The sequence below is a fragment of the Cryptomeria japonica genome, unplaced genomic scaffold (assembly GCF_030272615.1).
Source record: "Cryptomeria japonica unplaced genomic scaffold, Sugi_1.0 HiC_scaffold_316, whole genome shotgun sequence".
Lineage (NCBI taxonomy): Eukaryota > Viridiplantae > Streptophyta > Pinopsida > Cupressales > Cupressaceae > Cryptomeria > Cryptomeria japonica.
Window position 1 is genome coordinate 141,754 of NW_026729138.1, and position 17,106 is coordinate 158,859.

General features: G+C 34.4%; 1 protein-coding gene across 6 annotated transcripts; it reads left to right on the top strand.

Annotated features, from left to right (window-relative positions):
* The first annotated feature begins 7,806 nt into the window (after nt 1-7,806).
* LOC131870353 (disease resistance protein RUN1-like) lies at nt 7,807-16,801 on the top strand. 6 transcript variants are annotated; one of them, XM_059215852.1, is made up of 4 exons: nt 7,807-8,499; nt 13,879-15,954; nt 16,224-16,440; nt 16,627-16,801. In XM_059215852.1, exons 1-2 carry the CDS (start codon nt 8,285-8,287, stop codon nt 15,791-15,793), a joined length of 2,130 nt encoding a protein of 709 aa, XP_059071835.1. In that variant the 5' UTR covers nt 7,807-8,284; the 3' UTR covers nt 15,794-15,954; nt 16,224-16,440; nt 16,627-16,801. The 6 variants fall into 6 exon arrangements, with proteins under 6 accessions (XP_059071835.1, XP_059071837.1, XP_059071839.1 ...); XM_059215854.1 differs by having other exon boundaries at nt 16,631-16,801; XM_059215856.1 differs by having other exon boundaries at nt 16,224-16,430.
* The last annotated feature ends 305 nt before the right edge of the window (nt 16,802-17,106 follow it).

Below are 17,106 nucleotides of genomic sequence, written 5' to 3' on the forward strand. Positions count from 1 at the left end.
CAATTTTGACCCTTCTTAAATGTGTGCTTCAAGATCAAATTTGACCTCAAGGCCATATCATGCAAAGTTGGTGATGTTTTACAGGAAGAAGCATTCAATTCTTCATTCAGTTCAAGGTTAGTTCTTCTCAATTCATCTTCAGCTCCTTCAAGGGTCTTTTTCTATAAGACTTTTTCTCCTCTCTTTTTCTAATTTAGTTCCTTTTTCTCTCTGCCTTTTTTGCACTCAACATTAAGGCACGAGACATTGTAGCTTAATAGAAGAAATTTTCATATTTGTAACAACAATTCTTTTATTTTTTCAATAAAATAGCAACATGTTTTCCTCCTTAATAGTTCATGTGTTGTGCTGAATGAAATATTTGATGAAGTTCTTGTGATTCATTGTTAGAATTCTCTTATTTTGTCTCTTTCAAACAACATTAATGCAAGAAAATGAATAGTAATTACAGGTTATAGATTGTGTTCAGCTAGTCTTAGTAGTTTGTAGTTGTGAAAACTCATTGTTTTCCTTCAAGAAATCTCTGAAACCAGCCCTTTTCTATGAAATATTTATGTATTACATGCTTTGTTGATTTGTGACAAACAAGGTTTCTTTTGTTAAGATGTGTTATGAGTTAGTGCAACTGATTAGGTTTCTTACATATTTGGTGCATCACCTCTTAGGATAGGTTTCAATTCAAGTTTTATTCCTATCCTTTTTACCATACAAGAAATAGTTTCAGATGTTACATCAAGGAGAACCAACTCACTCTGGAGATTCACCTTCAATTTGAGAAACCCCCCACAGGCTCGAAGGTCTTTCCATGTTTCACAAGATTCTTGAGATTTTAGCTTAAGCATCACAAGTGCAATCTTGGTGACAACACATCCAATACAAGTGTGGATACTAGGGAGAACCGTCGGTGTAGATACATGTCACCAAGTCGTCATGGCTTTCATGTAATATATTAATTTATATAGAGGGAAAAGGAAGTACCGCTTGGTTCGTGCTCTCTCACTTTGGCCTTATGGGGTGCCCTGGAGACAAGCCCTCCTACCTACATAGAAGATGATAATAATTTCTATTACACTCAAGGTCCAATGGAAGGTGAGGGGAGATGATACTTTTGTTATCACCTCTAGGGTTATAAAAATAAAATGTGTAGAATGCACCAAACACTTCAAACAAGTTCTTTAACCCAAAATGAAAAAGATGTGACTCTAATTAAACTAGAAATGCAAAGATACACACCTAGATTACTCCTGTAACAAATGATCTAGAGCTGCACTTAAAGAAGAGGTTTATAGTTTGTAATAGTTCTCAACATTGAAATAATGAAAGATATGAGTAAATTCAAGGTAAATTAAAGTCCTTACAAGCCTTCTATTCCTATAAGGGTTTACTGCACTTCAGGCTTAAGTAAACTCATGTCATGTATCAATTAGAAATGATACAAATAGTTCAAGGGATAGTTAACTTGGCAAAAGATGAAGTTCCAAAATTCATGTAGAAGGGGCCAGAAAAGGAGGACAGTAGAGGTAGTTTGCAATAATTCCACCTCATTTTATACTCCCTCATTGGTTAATCACCACTTAAGACCTTTTTTGTAGTAGTTAGCTCTTAGTTTAGAAAAATATTGACCCTTCTTAAATGCATGCTTCAAGATCAAATTTGACCTCAAGGCCATATCATGCAAAGTTGGTGATGTTTTCAAGGAAGAAGCGTTCAATTCTTCATTTTGTTCAACGCTAGTTCTTCTCAGTTCATCTTCATCTCCTTCAAGGGTCCTTTTCTATAAGACTTCTTCTCCTCTCTTTTTCTAAGTTAGTTCCTTTTTCTCTCTACCTCTTTTGCACTCAACATTAAGGCATGATACATTGTAGCTCAATGGAAGCATTTTTCAGATTTGTAACAACAACTCTTTCATTTTTTCAATAAAATAGCAGCAGGTTTTCCTCCTTAATAGTTCATGTGTTGTGTTGAATGAAAGATTTGATGAAGTTCTTCTAATTCATTGTTAGAATTCTCTTATTTTGTCTCTTTCAAACAACATTAATGCAAGAAGGTGCATAGTAATTATAGGTTATAGATTGTGTTTAGCTAGTCTTAGGAGTTTGTAGTTGTGAAAACTCATTGTTTTCATTCAAGAAATCTCTAAAACTAGCCCTTTTCTATGAAATATTAATGTATTACTTACTTTGTTGAGATGTGACAAGAAAGGTTTCTTTTGTTAAGATGTGTTATGAGTTAGTGCAGCTGATTAGGTTTCTTAAATATTTGGTGCATCACCTCTTAGGATAGGTTTCAATTCAAGTTTTTCTTCCTATTCTTTTTACCATCAAAGAAATAGTTTTAGGTGTTTCATCAAGGAGAAACAATTCATTCTAGATATTCACCTTCAATTTGAGCAACCCACGGTCTCTAAGGTCTTTCCATGTTTCACAAGATTCCTAAGATTTCAGCTTAAGCATCACAAGTGCAATCTTGGTGACAACACATCCAACACAAGCGTGGATACTAGGGAGAACCATTCGTGTAGAAACACATCACCAAGTCGTCATGACTTTCATGTAATGTATTAATTTATATAGAGGGAAAAAGAAGTACTGCTTGGGTCGTGCTCTCTCACTTTGGCCTTATGGACTACCCTGGAGACAAGCCCTCCTACCTACATAGAAGATGATAATAATTTCTCTTACACCCAAGGTCCAATGGAAGGTGAGAGGAGAGGGTACCTTTTTTATCACCTCTAGGATTATAAAAATAAAGTGTGTAGAATGCACCAAACACTTGAAACAATTTCTTTAACCCCAAATGAAAAAGATGCGACCCTAATTAAACTAGAAATGCAAAGACACGCACCTAGATTACCCTTGCAACAAATGACTAGTACTTTTAATAAATTACCCCTACTTGCAAGCACACTCGTTATGTTAATTTTAGAAATCCAAGTCCAAATGTGAAAGGGGGCCTTCGACAATATGATGTTTTCTCTTTTTCAAGATAGTTGCACTGCTTCGTTAGTCCAAACAAGGGGGTTAGGCCAAAACTAAGTCGAAAAATCCTAAAATGGAAAAGATAATGAAAGCTGAAAACAAAAACACAGTTATACCGAATGTAGAGGCACTTTCTAAATAAAGACCTGCAAATATCAGACATAGATGCAATTTTAAGATCTGAAACCTGCAAAACAAAATCTAAACACAGACGTGATAACAGGAAACTCAGACACTGCTTCTTGGTAGAGACACAATATGATGAGTCAGAGACGCGATTTTTGGAAACCTGCACTTGCAATAGACAGAAAAACCAAAAACGTGGAAATAGCATAGGTTGGAATCATAAATTTCAACCATATGAGGTTTGAATAATGAAAATCCAAGATTCCAAGCATAGGTTTGTCATAGATGCCACAAGTGTAATGCATAAGTGTGAAATTAACATCGGGTGCAATTTTTGACACTATATATATATATATATATAGAGAGAGAGAGAGAGAGAGAGAGAGGAATAAAAAAGAGCAAGAGAGAAATACAAGAGATACAAAGGGAAAAAGAAAGTAACTTTTGATTAGTTGTTTCATGACAACAATCTAAAGATGACATGTGTCCTTGGGGATTTAGGCTCAAGGTAGCATGTCATTTGATTAAGGATATGATAATTCAACTTTAAGATCTTTTTAATGTACCCATTGCACACTTAAGATGATAATTATATTGAGAGAGTAAGAGAAAAACCAAAGATGAAGAGAAAAGAGAGATACATGTAAGATATAGAGAGGTGAAGAAATTAAAAACAGAGAGAAAGGGAGAGCACAAGAGAAGGAGACCAATGAGACAAAGAAGGAGAAAGAGATGAAGATGGATAGAGAAATAGGAACAAAGGTAGAAATAAATAGATAGGGAGAGGGATAGGGAGATACAAATAGAGAGAAGAGAGAGAAATAAAGATAGAGATACAAGGTGTTCGCCCTTGGTCTCCTTGGTCTCCTTGTGTTGTGCAACGTAGTGCTCAAGTTTGTGACATGTCTTAACCACCTCCTATGGATTCTATAAGTCTAGTGGTTTTATTGGACATTAACAGGTCGATCTTTTGGTGCAATGACAATTGCACTTGTAACAAGAGATAGTGAGAGAGATAGAGAAAATAGAAAAAGGAAAATACAAAGAGAGAAGAGGAGAGAGACATAGATAGAGATAATGTTAAATAAAGAGAGGGAGATAGAGGTATGAGTAGAGGTAGAGATATTGAGAAGTAAAGAGGGAACCCTCTCTCCCTCTCCTTATCCATATGCATCTTCACATCCATCTCTTTCACTAGCTCCTTTCCCCTATTTCTCTCTCTCACACACTTCCCCCCTATCACTCTATCTTTCTATCCCTATCTTTCCCCCTCTCACTATTGAAAAATAGATCAAAGATTTCCCTAATTGGCATTCCACACCTCTTTAATGTACCCATTGCACACCAAGGTGTGATTACTAGTTTTATTCCTATCACTTTTCTTTCTTATTCTTCTCAACTAAACAAATATAAAGTTGATAATTGTATTTATTATTTTGGAGTTTTTATGTATATAGGTCATTCACACCCTTATGCAACTACAGAATGTCTCCCAACATTAATAAATATTGTGCAAGCTTAAATAACATAAGTTAGATGCTAGATAGTCTAGCAAGATATAACACTAATTTATAGAAGTTGATTGATCATATAACTCGAATATCACACCTAATAAAATATGATTTAACCCAAGCCATGCTAATAGTAAAATCTTATGCATATCTTGAAAACACTGAAAACCTATTCTTTCAACTCTGAGCATCCAAAAAGAAGATTTACTATGTGCAAGTGTTTATCCATTTACACATTTAGGCCTAAATTGAACTACTGAGAGAAATTAGGTATACCACGCCTATTACTAGACTTAGATCATAATGGCATATAAATATGATATCCATACAATTTCTCATTAAGGATTCTATTTTCTAATACACTTATACTAAATTGAACATAAATTCTATAGCTTAATTGATGTAAAATTAGAAACATTTAGGTCAAATTAATAATTAAAATCAACAATACTTACTAAATAATTGCTACCGTGAAATTACTATTATTTTAAAATTTATGTCACTTGAAAGTATTGAAATAAAAATTTAACATGTGTTGATACAATAAAACTCATTTTACCACTACATTCTTTGCAAATCCTTGTGAGTCTCCTATCAACTATTCAGTCTACCAAAATGTAAACTAGTGTGCAAAATTCCATTACATGAAATTTTAAAATTGAACATTTAATTTTCCATCTATAAATTTTTTTTCAAACATGAATGGTGAAGTAATTTATAACCCAAAATATGTTTTAGGTTTATTTGCAACAACAACAAAACAATATATATATTTCTTATAAACTTTAAACTACTCTAACCTTAAAAAAAAAACAATAGAATACACATCAGAAATATTTTGTTGTCATCAAATAGAATTTTGTTTAATAGTTTACACATTCTTTCATCAATTTATAGTAGTCTTTACATTGTTTAATAATGGTTCAATTGACAAAGAATAATAAAAAATAACTTTTAATAAAATATTATACACATCTAAAATTAAATATATTTTATTTAATAAAATAAAACAAAAAAATAATTGAAACTTTATTTGGATTGTTTGGCCAAACGGGTTTTGATCAAATGTAGAGTTGGAATATTGTGGATGGGGGACAATTATTTCTAGAATTGTCTCATGTGTTGGATCACTTAGTGGAGAAAGACAAGGTTGTGTACTACTCTTTGTTTGTTGGACGGTTGACCCTTCTTGCTTTGTATCTCTTTTTGTGATTGAATAAATTTTTACCCCTTTTTTATTTTTGAAGAAGAAAGATTATTAAATAATAATTTTAAAAAAAAATCCAAAAATTATCAAAATTTAAAATTACCAAGAAAATTCACATAATAGTGATCTTTTATACCAATATACATCTAGAGAGCTACCCACCATAGTATTAAACATTTGAAACTATATTACCATAGCACAAGTTAAGCTGAGATCTAACATGTCCTAGGGGAGAGGACCTAGTAGTTGAGCACCCCAACTTCGTGCATCTCAAAATCTTAGTGGAAATTTCAAATCACTCCCATTTTTTTAAGCTAGCTAACTTGGCAAGTCCCTTGCTTGTAACTAAGGTTTCAAGGCCACATCATCAAATATGATGCCACATCAACATGTGTTTTGTCAAGGTGTTCAAAACAACCCAAAAAGGTGAGACCAATGGTCGTGCAAAAAGGAGACCCAAGATTATGCAGCCGATGTGGTATCACACGATTGGTTGCTTTTAACAATTATGGGTAGTCATCATTAGCAATAATGAAGTCACAACTATTGGTACAATATTGTCACAAAAAATTGGACATTAAATCAGTAAGTGCGCATAAAAAATCAACAAGTGTAGATATTAAATCAACAACTACTCTCATAGGGCTATAGCTATTCTGGCTCCAAAATATTCTATTCATACGTCGTGTTATATGACATTCACATGTTATGACATTCACGTGTTATTGAACGTCGATGACGCGATTAACTGCTGTGATTTTCACGAATGTCATATAACACGACATACGAATATAACATTTTGAAGCCAGAATAGCTGCATCCCTCTCACAGCCATTAGACCATGATGATTTTAGAATACTGTTAACCATTGGCTTCGACGACATTGCAAAATTAATTTTTTAAATCAGTTGGGTGTGCTATTCATTGGCATCTTCTACCTCACCCTCTGACTCTCTCAAATAGTGAACTAATCGGTCGGTTCAATTAGGGGAGAGGGACCAGTAGTCGTTAGGGCTAACTTCGTCAACATGTAGCCGTCACATGGAATATTGTAAGACCTCCGTTTTTTATTAGAAATGTAATATGGACACTTAACTATCTACAACTAAGGTTTGAAGGCGTGACTCATCAGGCAAGTCATCAAAATAACACGTCTAGTGCAAAGTGTCAAAAAAGTGACTTTTTAAAGATTCGACCAAAACTTAATCTAAAAATCCCTAGTTGTTGAATAAAAAAATATCATTTGTAATTAATATAATATCGTATTTTTATGTAAAATATAACTTATATGAAACTTAAGTGGACCAAATGCCTATTATTAATCATAAATGTGTGTTATCTCTAACTTTTATATCCAACACCAAAGGACCAATAGTTGAACACAAAACAACATATTATGATATAAAATAAAACTTATATGAACACAAAGGGACCAATTGTTGAACACTTAAATCTTTGGACAATCTCTCACATTTCATGGAGAAAAACAAGGTATTTATTGTGTTCACCTTTTATATTTGTGATAAGACAAATTACTAATATGAAATACTCCAATGCATATACATTGCTACCCTAATAGTTGTACACATAAGAATAATATTTTTACACTATGATAACAGTACTTGTTTAAGTGAGTACCTTATTTTATAAATGACTTATAGTGGATAGCTATGATATTTTATTTGAAATAAAAAATATCTATTTCACTTGTTAATTAGTGTATTTATGTCTTTTTTATATAACATTTATAGGTTCTCTTATGTTCAAGTATTGGTCCATTTTGATCAACATTTGGCAATTTTTTTATTTACATGTGGATTATTTATTTACATTATATAGTATAAATATGTGGCAAGATTGGATATTATATGCACAATTGCTATAACAGCTATTGGACCCCGTACAACTACTGGTCCCTCTCCCCTATTTTGCATCCTTTCTATTTGGTCAAACTGTTTGTGGTTATTAGTGAGCCACACTGACTTGTTGAAAAAATTCACCCAATCTAATCGAAAACCAATTTGACCAAATTCATGAATTATTGAATTCTGTGGGATCTGATCTCTCCTATTATACTCATGTACGAAGTTGAAGTTGCGCACAGTTGGGTTTTCTACTTCGCGCCTCTGTATCTTTACATTCTCCTTCCTTTCAGTTAGAACTCAGAGATGGACGGATTCAAGCTTTACATACGTGGCGCTACAAAAATTTCTTTAAATGATAAGAGATATCACGTGTTTCTGAGTTTCAGGGGGAAAGATGTGAGAAAGACTCTCGTTGATCATCTCTTTCAAGCTCTTTCCGCAGCTGGATTGAATGTGTTTCTTGACAGCCACAAATTAAAAAAGGGGGAAATCATTGATTTAGGCCTGGAAAATGTAATTAAGTGCAGTTCAATACGCATTCCTATATTTTCTAAAGGATATGCAAGCTAGGCATGGTGTCTCAAGGAGGCTGCCTTAATGTTGGCTTCCCCTGGGTTGATCATTCCTCTTTTTTATGAAATGGAACCGACCCATGTTAGATATCCTCAAGGAAGCTCTAGCCCTTATGAGAAATCATTTGAAAAATATTATAGCCAATTAGATCGATATTCAAGAGAAGAGATTGATGGGTGGAAGCATGCCCTTGAGCAGATCTGTTGTCGCTCAGGCTGGTCCCTGGATATGACTGGAAGGTTAGTAATTTACCTCATTTTCTCCTTGTTTTGTTTCAATTTTAAGTAATAGCTCAAAATCAAATCCACTCAGCCCAAACCATTTCCTAAATATAACTATTGAGCTTGTCTATGTCGAAGGAGCCATCTTTCAGTTTCACAAGCCAGTTAAAATTTCTAAACTTTGTCTGGTAATCCTTCAGATTTAAAATAAGCACTCAGTTGTATCCATCCAGTGTGTTGGATGCACTGATTAAGCCTAGTGCCTATTATGCTACCATTTGTCAAAATAATTGTAATTTGTCAAATCCCTTAACACCCTCTGAGTTTGTCTGCTCATTTTTCAGATCAGCAGTAATTTCTTCCTTGTCAATAAATGTTTTCTAATGCTAAATTTTTATAAATATATCTAATCTCCGAAACTTGACAGAATAAGAAGACATAGAGAATACAAAAGCAATATAGATTCAGCTGATCAACATAGAATTTCAGCTATTGCACTTAAAAATACACAGTACAATACAAATAGAAAGTTGAGTTAATAAAATTAGATCCAAGTAAAATAGAGCATGGGCTGTGTATGGGCTGCTGACAAATAATAAATGTGATAATAAAAGAGTTTGAAAAAGCAGGACAGAGGCAGATGAGGATAAGACAATTCATAACAGAAGTCTTCAGGTACTAATTGAAGCAGCAGCGCCTTGTCTGATGAGATAGCATAACTGTGGTGGTTGGGGTTGGCTATTCCAACAAACTTGTGCAAAAACATATATTCCAGAACTCAACCTTTCGCTAGATTTCTGGAAAAAGGATCGGTAAGACTGGGTTTCATGGGGCGTCAGATCTTTTTTCAAGTGTCAGGAAGTCTTCTTTTAAAAAAAAAATTGCTACAGAATTGATTGGAATTTTTGGCTGACGAATAACAATGACTGTAAATTTGAGCGGGTGGAAAAAGTGAAGTCTTAGACATTGTCCGTTTTGCCACAGGTCAATCATTTGAAATTTTTCAATTTTTTATCAATTGACTCTTTAGCAATCTTCTCTTTTGTTCTTTGCAACTTTCTTCAACTGCTACAGTAGTCAAAGTCTTTAGCAATCTTTTCTCTGTGTCTGCAGTCTCTTCTTCATATTTCTTTGCGTCTGCAGTCTCTTCTTCATATTTTTTTGTTAACTGGCTATTGCTACAACTACTGCACTTTTCAGTATTCACAATGTCTTTGATACATTCTCTTTTACAAGTTCTTTTCTTTTGTCTCTAACTGATGGTTACAACAAAGTCTGCTGACTTAAATTATTTCTTTGCATAATAACTTCAAACCATCTTTAAGATCTGCATATCTTTTCTCAATAAAAGGACATTCGTTTGGCTTCCCTCAACTGTTGCGGCAGTCTCTCAAACTCGTTGTTTTCAAGTCTTCAAAACATCAGCTTGGAACATCTTGCAACTTCATAATCTATAGTTGTCTTGCTAGACGATGATTTCTTTTGACTCAAAAACATTTTTCATTACTTTTAAACATTCAAACTTTTTATGATTGTTAACATTTTTCACAAATGAAAATTTGTACAACCTTTTGAACATACTTGTAAGTTTTTGCCAACAAGATCCATAGGTCCATCTACAGTCCATTTTTATACAATCTGTTGTAGATTCTTTCTTCCAAAACATTTTTTCACAATGATTTCTTAAACCACAAATTTTACAAAGATGCAAATCCCAACACGTCTTTAATGTGATTCTCTGTTTCAATGAGAACACCTAATACAATGTCTTTCTTAGGTTATTTTGCTTGAACTAGTAGCATCATTTTCTTTTCTTGTGACATATCCAAGGCCCTCATATTTTGGCCTCATTATTGCCTCAATAGGCTCTCTGATTCCTTGTTCATGTTCTCCCAATCCTTTACCTTTATAACCCCCTTTTTTCATGATATTCAAACCAACAATTTAAAAACAACTTTTCTTAATCTCATCACATCTAACAAGACTTTTAGACTCATTAACATGCTTATCTTTATCACAAATGACTTTAATAAAATTACACTTATCAAATGATGAACACAAATCTTCTGTACTACATGAATCATCATGGACCAATGTTTTTGACTTTCAACTTTCATTCTCTTCATTCAATTTTGATATTTCTTTCTTGTATAAACTATTCTCCTCTTCTATTTTTTTCAGTTTCTCTTCTAAGTCATCAAACACCTTTTCTCTTTGCTCTAAATCGTCCTTCCTTTTCTTAATCTTATCAAATAGCTTTAACATTTCCTTTAGATCTTCATTTTTCTCTAGATCTTCATTTTCTCTTTTACTTTGTTCAATTTTTTTTTCAAGATCACAATTCTCATCCAAAAATTTACATTTTTCAGCTTGTCCCTCTTTTATGATTGCAGTCATCTTTAATTTAAATTTCTTCATTTCCATTATTTCATTTTTTAAAAGATCTATCTGACTAATTAAATTTTCATTTTTTTTCTTCACTTCTTTCCTATCTTTCCCATTGACTTAATAGATTGGTTTCTATGATTTGGGTAGTACCACTTACCTTTACTCACTCTCCCATGTTTTTCGTTAGGTAGCTCAAACACACCTTCAACAACTTTTTAACAAATGCATGCAATCTCTTAAAAATGGGCTCATCCTGTTTTTTTAAACATAACATGATTAAATATGACATGATCTGGCTTTTGACAGCAGCAAACTCTAAATACTATGACTCTTTCTAATATTTTCACCCAAATTTAATAGCTTTAATATCTTTCACGAAAGGAGAAATAATTTTTACAAATGGCTCTTATTCTCTAATCATTTGAAATTTCTATTTTCAAGAATGCAGCTAAGTTGGCATCATCGACATCTGTCAACGATCTGCAGCTTTAGGTGGCTTCTCCTTTTGCTTCAACTATCTTAATCCTTTCAACTTCATTCTATGGCTTCAACTTACAATACTAACGGCTCCATTATTTCATAGTTTTCAGGATAAACTATATTGGCTGAACCAAAACAAACTCCCATAAATACATAGTTTTGCAGACTCTAAGCTCTAGTCACCACTCTCAACTAGATGGGACCGTCTAAATGTTTAAAAAACACTCTATAATGTGAAGCATTGAGTTGGCTCCTCAGCTGTGACATTTGCTTGATATGTACAACTTACTATGTAGTATGTACAATATTGATCCTTCCAAAGCAGAATCCCATGTTCAATTTCATGCTAGACAATATAGAAGTGTAATCCCGTCAGTGATGGCACCTAAGCCAAAGGTGGCCGGAAGAAAAATTTACCGAACCAAGAAAACATAAGGCTGAGGAGAAAAAAACAATGCAAACAACAAAAAGGTTGTGGGAAGTAGGTTGTATTGGGATATTTCTGGGCGTTCATTGGTGCTGCAAACACTATTACAGATTCCGAGGCATACACTATTACACTGCTACGAACTGGAATGAGCATGCGACTTGACTTTGACTCTAGATATAGAAAAATTGTGCATGCTCAAGGCAGAACAAATACTTGCGTGACAAAACGAGCTAGTTTTCTCACGATATGCGTAGTGATGGGCACTGAGATAAACGCAAGATAGGCATTCGGTATTTGATAGAGGAAAAGTCACTTGGATAGACATGCATGCAACAAAATGTGGAAGAACAATCAAGCATAGGAACAATAAGGATCTGAATGATGTAATTATGGAAGGAAGAGAATTTGGCATACTGTTTGACAAGGGTGTGGTCATCCAATCTAATAGAAGGTATCGTTTTATGAATCTTAAGTAATCATTTACTGCAACCTTACAACTTGTGCTAAAACTGATTCACTCTGTTGCCAGAAACGGGACGACAGCGTGTCGTTTCCGGTTTCAACGAACGAAAACGGTTTCTGAGCAGTGCCCAAAGTTTTTGCATTGATTTTTTAATTTTTTTTAATATTCACCAAGCCCGTGTAAGAAGTTTGATTTGTTTTCTAAATATTCATTCCAGTTGGTAGTTCTATATTATCACTTTTGGAAGTTTGATTTTTTAATTTTTTCTAAAATTAAGATTAGAAATTATTTCTTATACGCAACCTTTAAATATTCTGTTTTTCTTTATGTTACTTGCAGTTTCTGTTTCGATTTTTGTTTCTCGTTTCTAGTAACATAGACTAAAAGAGAAGGTCAAATTAAGAAATTAGAAGGAAGGCATCAACACAAATTATAACCAGACAATAATGGACGTTACAAGACTATGCAAGCAAGTAAATAATCAACCGTTTGTCAGAGACGTGCGCAAGAGTTGTGGATTGAGTGCATGAAAATTAAGGATAGATAAACTGTTTTGCACGTGACCTGGTTCTTATCATAGAGAAAAACAATCGAGGTAAAAGAATGTATATATATAGTCACCCTGGAAACAGAGTCTACTAAATCTAATAAACAAGGGAGTGCAAGAAACACATACTGAGATCAGATTTCAGGCCTTGACATGACTAAGCTTAGTTAATTAATTAAAAGGAACAACTCAACTCAAACAGGTGAATAACAATAGCGATAAAGAATATACAATAGTTTCCTCATATCTAGAAATTGGTGCTAAATGTGACTTCTGATGAGGCCTATAGACCTTTTGGCATGAATGTTTCTACAAATATATTACCGAGCTCAAAGTATTATGTGTGACTTGAATTTTTTGTATTTGTCATTAACTCTAGTGTGTACCCTCCTCTTAGGAGAAGATTAGGTTAGTGATCTGTGAATTTTAGCTGTTTGTAGCCTTGCTTGGTGGATCTTGATCTTTCAAAGGTAGATTTTTCTTGGGTTCAATCTTTAGATTTCAAGGGTTTATTCAATGACTGTTGTCATTGCTCTAAATACTATCAATTGGTTTCAAATTGTCAACAGTCCAAATATAATGTTGTAGATCTGCACTTCCTACTTCCTAGTGAAAAAATATTCTCTCCCACAAGTTCATTGTTAATGGTTCCTTCAAAGATCTTCATCCTACTAAAAGTTTGATCTCATAGATTAGCAGGTCCTTAAAATTCATCGGTAACAATTCCTTTGATTATTGAGTAGATTGCATTTAATAAGATTGTAGATGTAGCTTTCTAATAAAGTAATTTTCTCCTTCACCATTTCACCATTACATTATTACATTATTTATGGTTCCTTTCGAGATCCTTCAAATTTGATGGTGCATTTTCCTTGGGTTGTTCATCACCATAACTAGATGCGTTCATGTCAAATATTCCCCATGGTTATTTAGTTCCCTTCTAATATTGTGAATATTATATTTTGTCTAGACAGTTAGAATAAGTACAAAATAGATATACTTTGTAATTGCACTGACATTTGTAAACGATAGAAAATACATTCATTCCTTTTTTTGTTTTATAGCTGTCACTAACTTCGCCATATGCAGCTTCGAAGCTCAGCTAGTGAAGAAGGTCGTGAACGACATAATAAAGACACTTGACAGGGTGCCGTTACAAGTTGCCAAATACCCAGTGGGATTAGAAACGGTGAAAAAAGATCTCATTCAGAAATTGCATCTCGGTTCAGCCCAAACAGCGGTTAGATTTGGAATATGGGGTATAGGCGGTATTGGTAAGACCACAGTTGCAAAGGCCGCGTACAATGAAGCTTGTAATGATTTCGATGCTGCTTCGTTTGTATTTAATGTCCGCTCCACTAGCCTTACAAAATTGCAGGGGCAAATTCTCAAAGATTTGGTCAACTATGAAGAAGAACTGCAGAGTGTGGAAAAGGGCAAATATTTGTTGGCAGATCGTTTGCGAGGAATCCGTGCCCTTGTCATTTTGGATGATGTGGATGACCGAGTGCAATTGGACGCCTTAGCTGGGCATTGGTTGTCTCCTGGCAGCTGCTTAATCATAACTTCTCGAGATCGACACATTCTCAATACAGCTCACATCTCATCCGTATGCATTCACCAGATGAGCGGATTGGAAGAAAGTGAAGGTCTCCAATTGCTTAGCTGGCACGCCTTCCTCAGACCGTCCCCAATTCCTGGTTATGAAGTGCTCTCGAAAAGAATAGTGCAGGCTTGCAAGGGGCACCCTCTTTCTCTGGAAATCATTGGAGCTTTCTTGTATGATAAGCAGAACGACACAGATATTGACTCTTGGAATGAAATTCTTGACAACTTTACAGTGAACAAAGACATATTTAAAACACTCAAAATCAGTTTTAAAGGTCTTAGTGCTGAGGAAAGAGAAATATTTTTGGACATTGCTTGCCTTTTTATTGGGGAACGCACAACTAATCCCATTCTTTTCTGGAAATCCATGTACAAGAATGTGCGCATTGCTATCACCAATCTTTCAATGAAGCTGCTGATAAGGATAGACGAGAAAGATGTATTTGATATGCATGATCTTGTGCAAGATATGGGGCAAATGGTTGCTGAAGAAGAGCAAACCCGGCAATGGCAGGCTGCGCAGTCAAGCAGTTCATCCAAAAATGTAAGCAATATCTCTGGCCTTCGTCTCTATAAAGGTGATTTACGGAGTCTTAAAATGTTGGGCACACCTAGTCTTCACTATCTTCATTTGGAGCAAGTGCACATAGAAGATAGCATAGACAATCTTCCTCCAAGTTTGAGATGGCTAAAGGTGGATTCTTGTTCCTTTCCGAAGACAATGCACAGCTCGATTTTGTTCGAGGAAGTAATTTTAGCAATGAAGAATAAATTTACCTCTGTTGTGGACAGCTTACCGCAATTGAGGATCATGGACTTGACTGGCTGCAGATCCTTACAAAACCTCCCTGACAGCATTGGTCATTTGTCACATTTGCAGTCCTTGAATTTGTCTGAATGTCAGAAGTTGGATTGTCTTCCTAACACCATTTCCAACCTCTCACAACTGCTATACTTGAATTTGAGTTACTGTGAAAACTTACTATACCTTCCTGACAGCATTGGAAACTTGTCACAGCTACAGTACTTGAACTTAACTTGTTGTAGAATCTTAATTGAACTTCCTGACAGCATTGGCAAGCTATCACAGCTGAAGGAATTAAGTCTGAGCTGGAGCGAAAAATTGGAGAGCCTTCCAAAAAGCATTAGCAATTTGTCAAAGCTGGAAATGTTGGATATGCTGAGGTGTCATACCGCATGGAAGTCAATTCCTTATTCCATTTTGATCCTGCCAGAACTATGCCTCTTAGGATTACCTACCCGGGTGATGGAGTGGCGATGGTGTAAACCAAGTCTAACAGAGAATCAAGATCAAACAGAGGAGTGGACTACTCCAAAGTTTAGAGAACCCATGACAGAATTTAGGGCAACCTTAGCTCCGGAATGCCGTAAGTAAATGCTAACAGTCAGTTCTTTATAGCCTATCTTATAATTTGATGGATTGAAATTTTTGCTTTTCTCAATTTGCATGAAATTGTAAAACAATGCACTGCCTGCAAAAATTTATATTGTTTAAACGAAGACCCGTACTCAAGTTGCCAGGCAAAGCAACAAAAGGTAACAAACATATATCGATCGCCTTCAATGGAATTGAATACTTCCTTGTTATCTTTTTTCTTATATTTTATTGGATTGAAATCAGCGCTGTTACAATCTCATGAATAAAAATTCATTTGAAAATGCATAGAAGATTAATTAGAATTAGAAATATCTATTTATGTAAATTTTTTTTTAATGCAATTTTAAACATTTCTTTCACTTCAAAGTTGTTTTACAAAATAGTAACTATCACAAGGTAACCTAACCTTTTTTTTGTACGCCGAGAGGCGAAGAGTTCCTATACAGTTCCAGCATATTCTGTGTAAACATTAAAGAAAATGGAAACATGATGGAAGACCAAAGACCATAGTGGAAAATTGAACCAAACATATGAAGAGTCTGCTGTTACAATTTAATTGTTGTAAAGGAGGAAGTGAAGAATATTAAATGCATGCATTCTTGAGGCGTTTCAGCTACGCAACTCTTCACTCATTGTATGGGAAGGTTTGCAGCAATAGTCATATGATTTTCTTGAGTAACGTCGATGTAAAATTTTATGATGATAATTATTCACGCTTTCCCCTTTCATTTCAAGTATTCATGTTCGTTGTCTGGAGAAGAGTTCGAGGTCATGGTATCTGATATAATAGTGTTTTTTCAAAGGTTTTTTCATACTTTCTTTTTTGGCAGGAAGGTTTTTGGCTCATGGGATTTGGCACAGGGCTTTGGAAAATTTTGTCTTCTTCCATTGATAGCACCTATGGAGTCTACATTTGAAAATTATCCGATGGGTTTTTTTGGCAAATTGTCATATGGGCTCTATGCAAAACTGATATTATATGTGTTGTGACCAGAGGTTCTCTTCCCAGGGTTCTTTCCTGTGGTATGCTCTATGAATCTTATGTAAAAAATAAAAAATATTAATAAAAAGTTTAGTGGAATAATCCACTTTTATTGAAAAAAAAACAAAACTGATGAAATTTTTTTACGATTTCTATATGAAGAATTGCATTTGTTGCATCAAGCAACTAATGCAAAATAGTGTTAAGGAGACCTAGGGTTTTCATTACCAATGAGAATATGATTGTCTTGGAAGAGTGAATCTACAACAATGTGTTTAACGAGAATATTCATTTACAGGTATCCGTACTTGGCATAGTTGTTCAAATG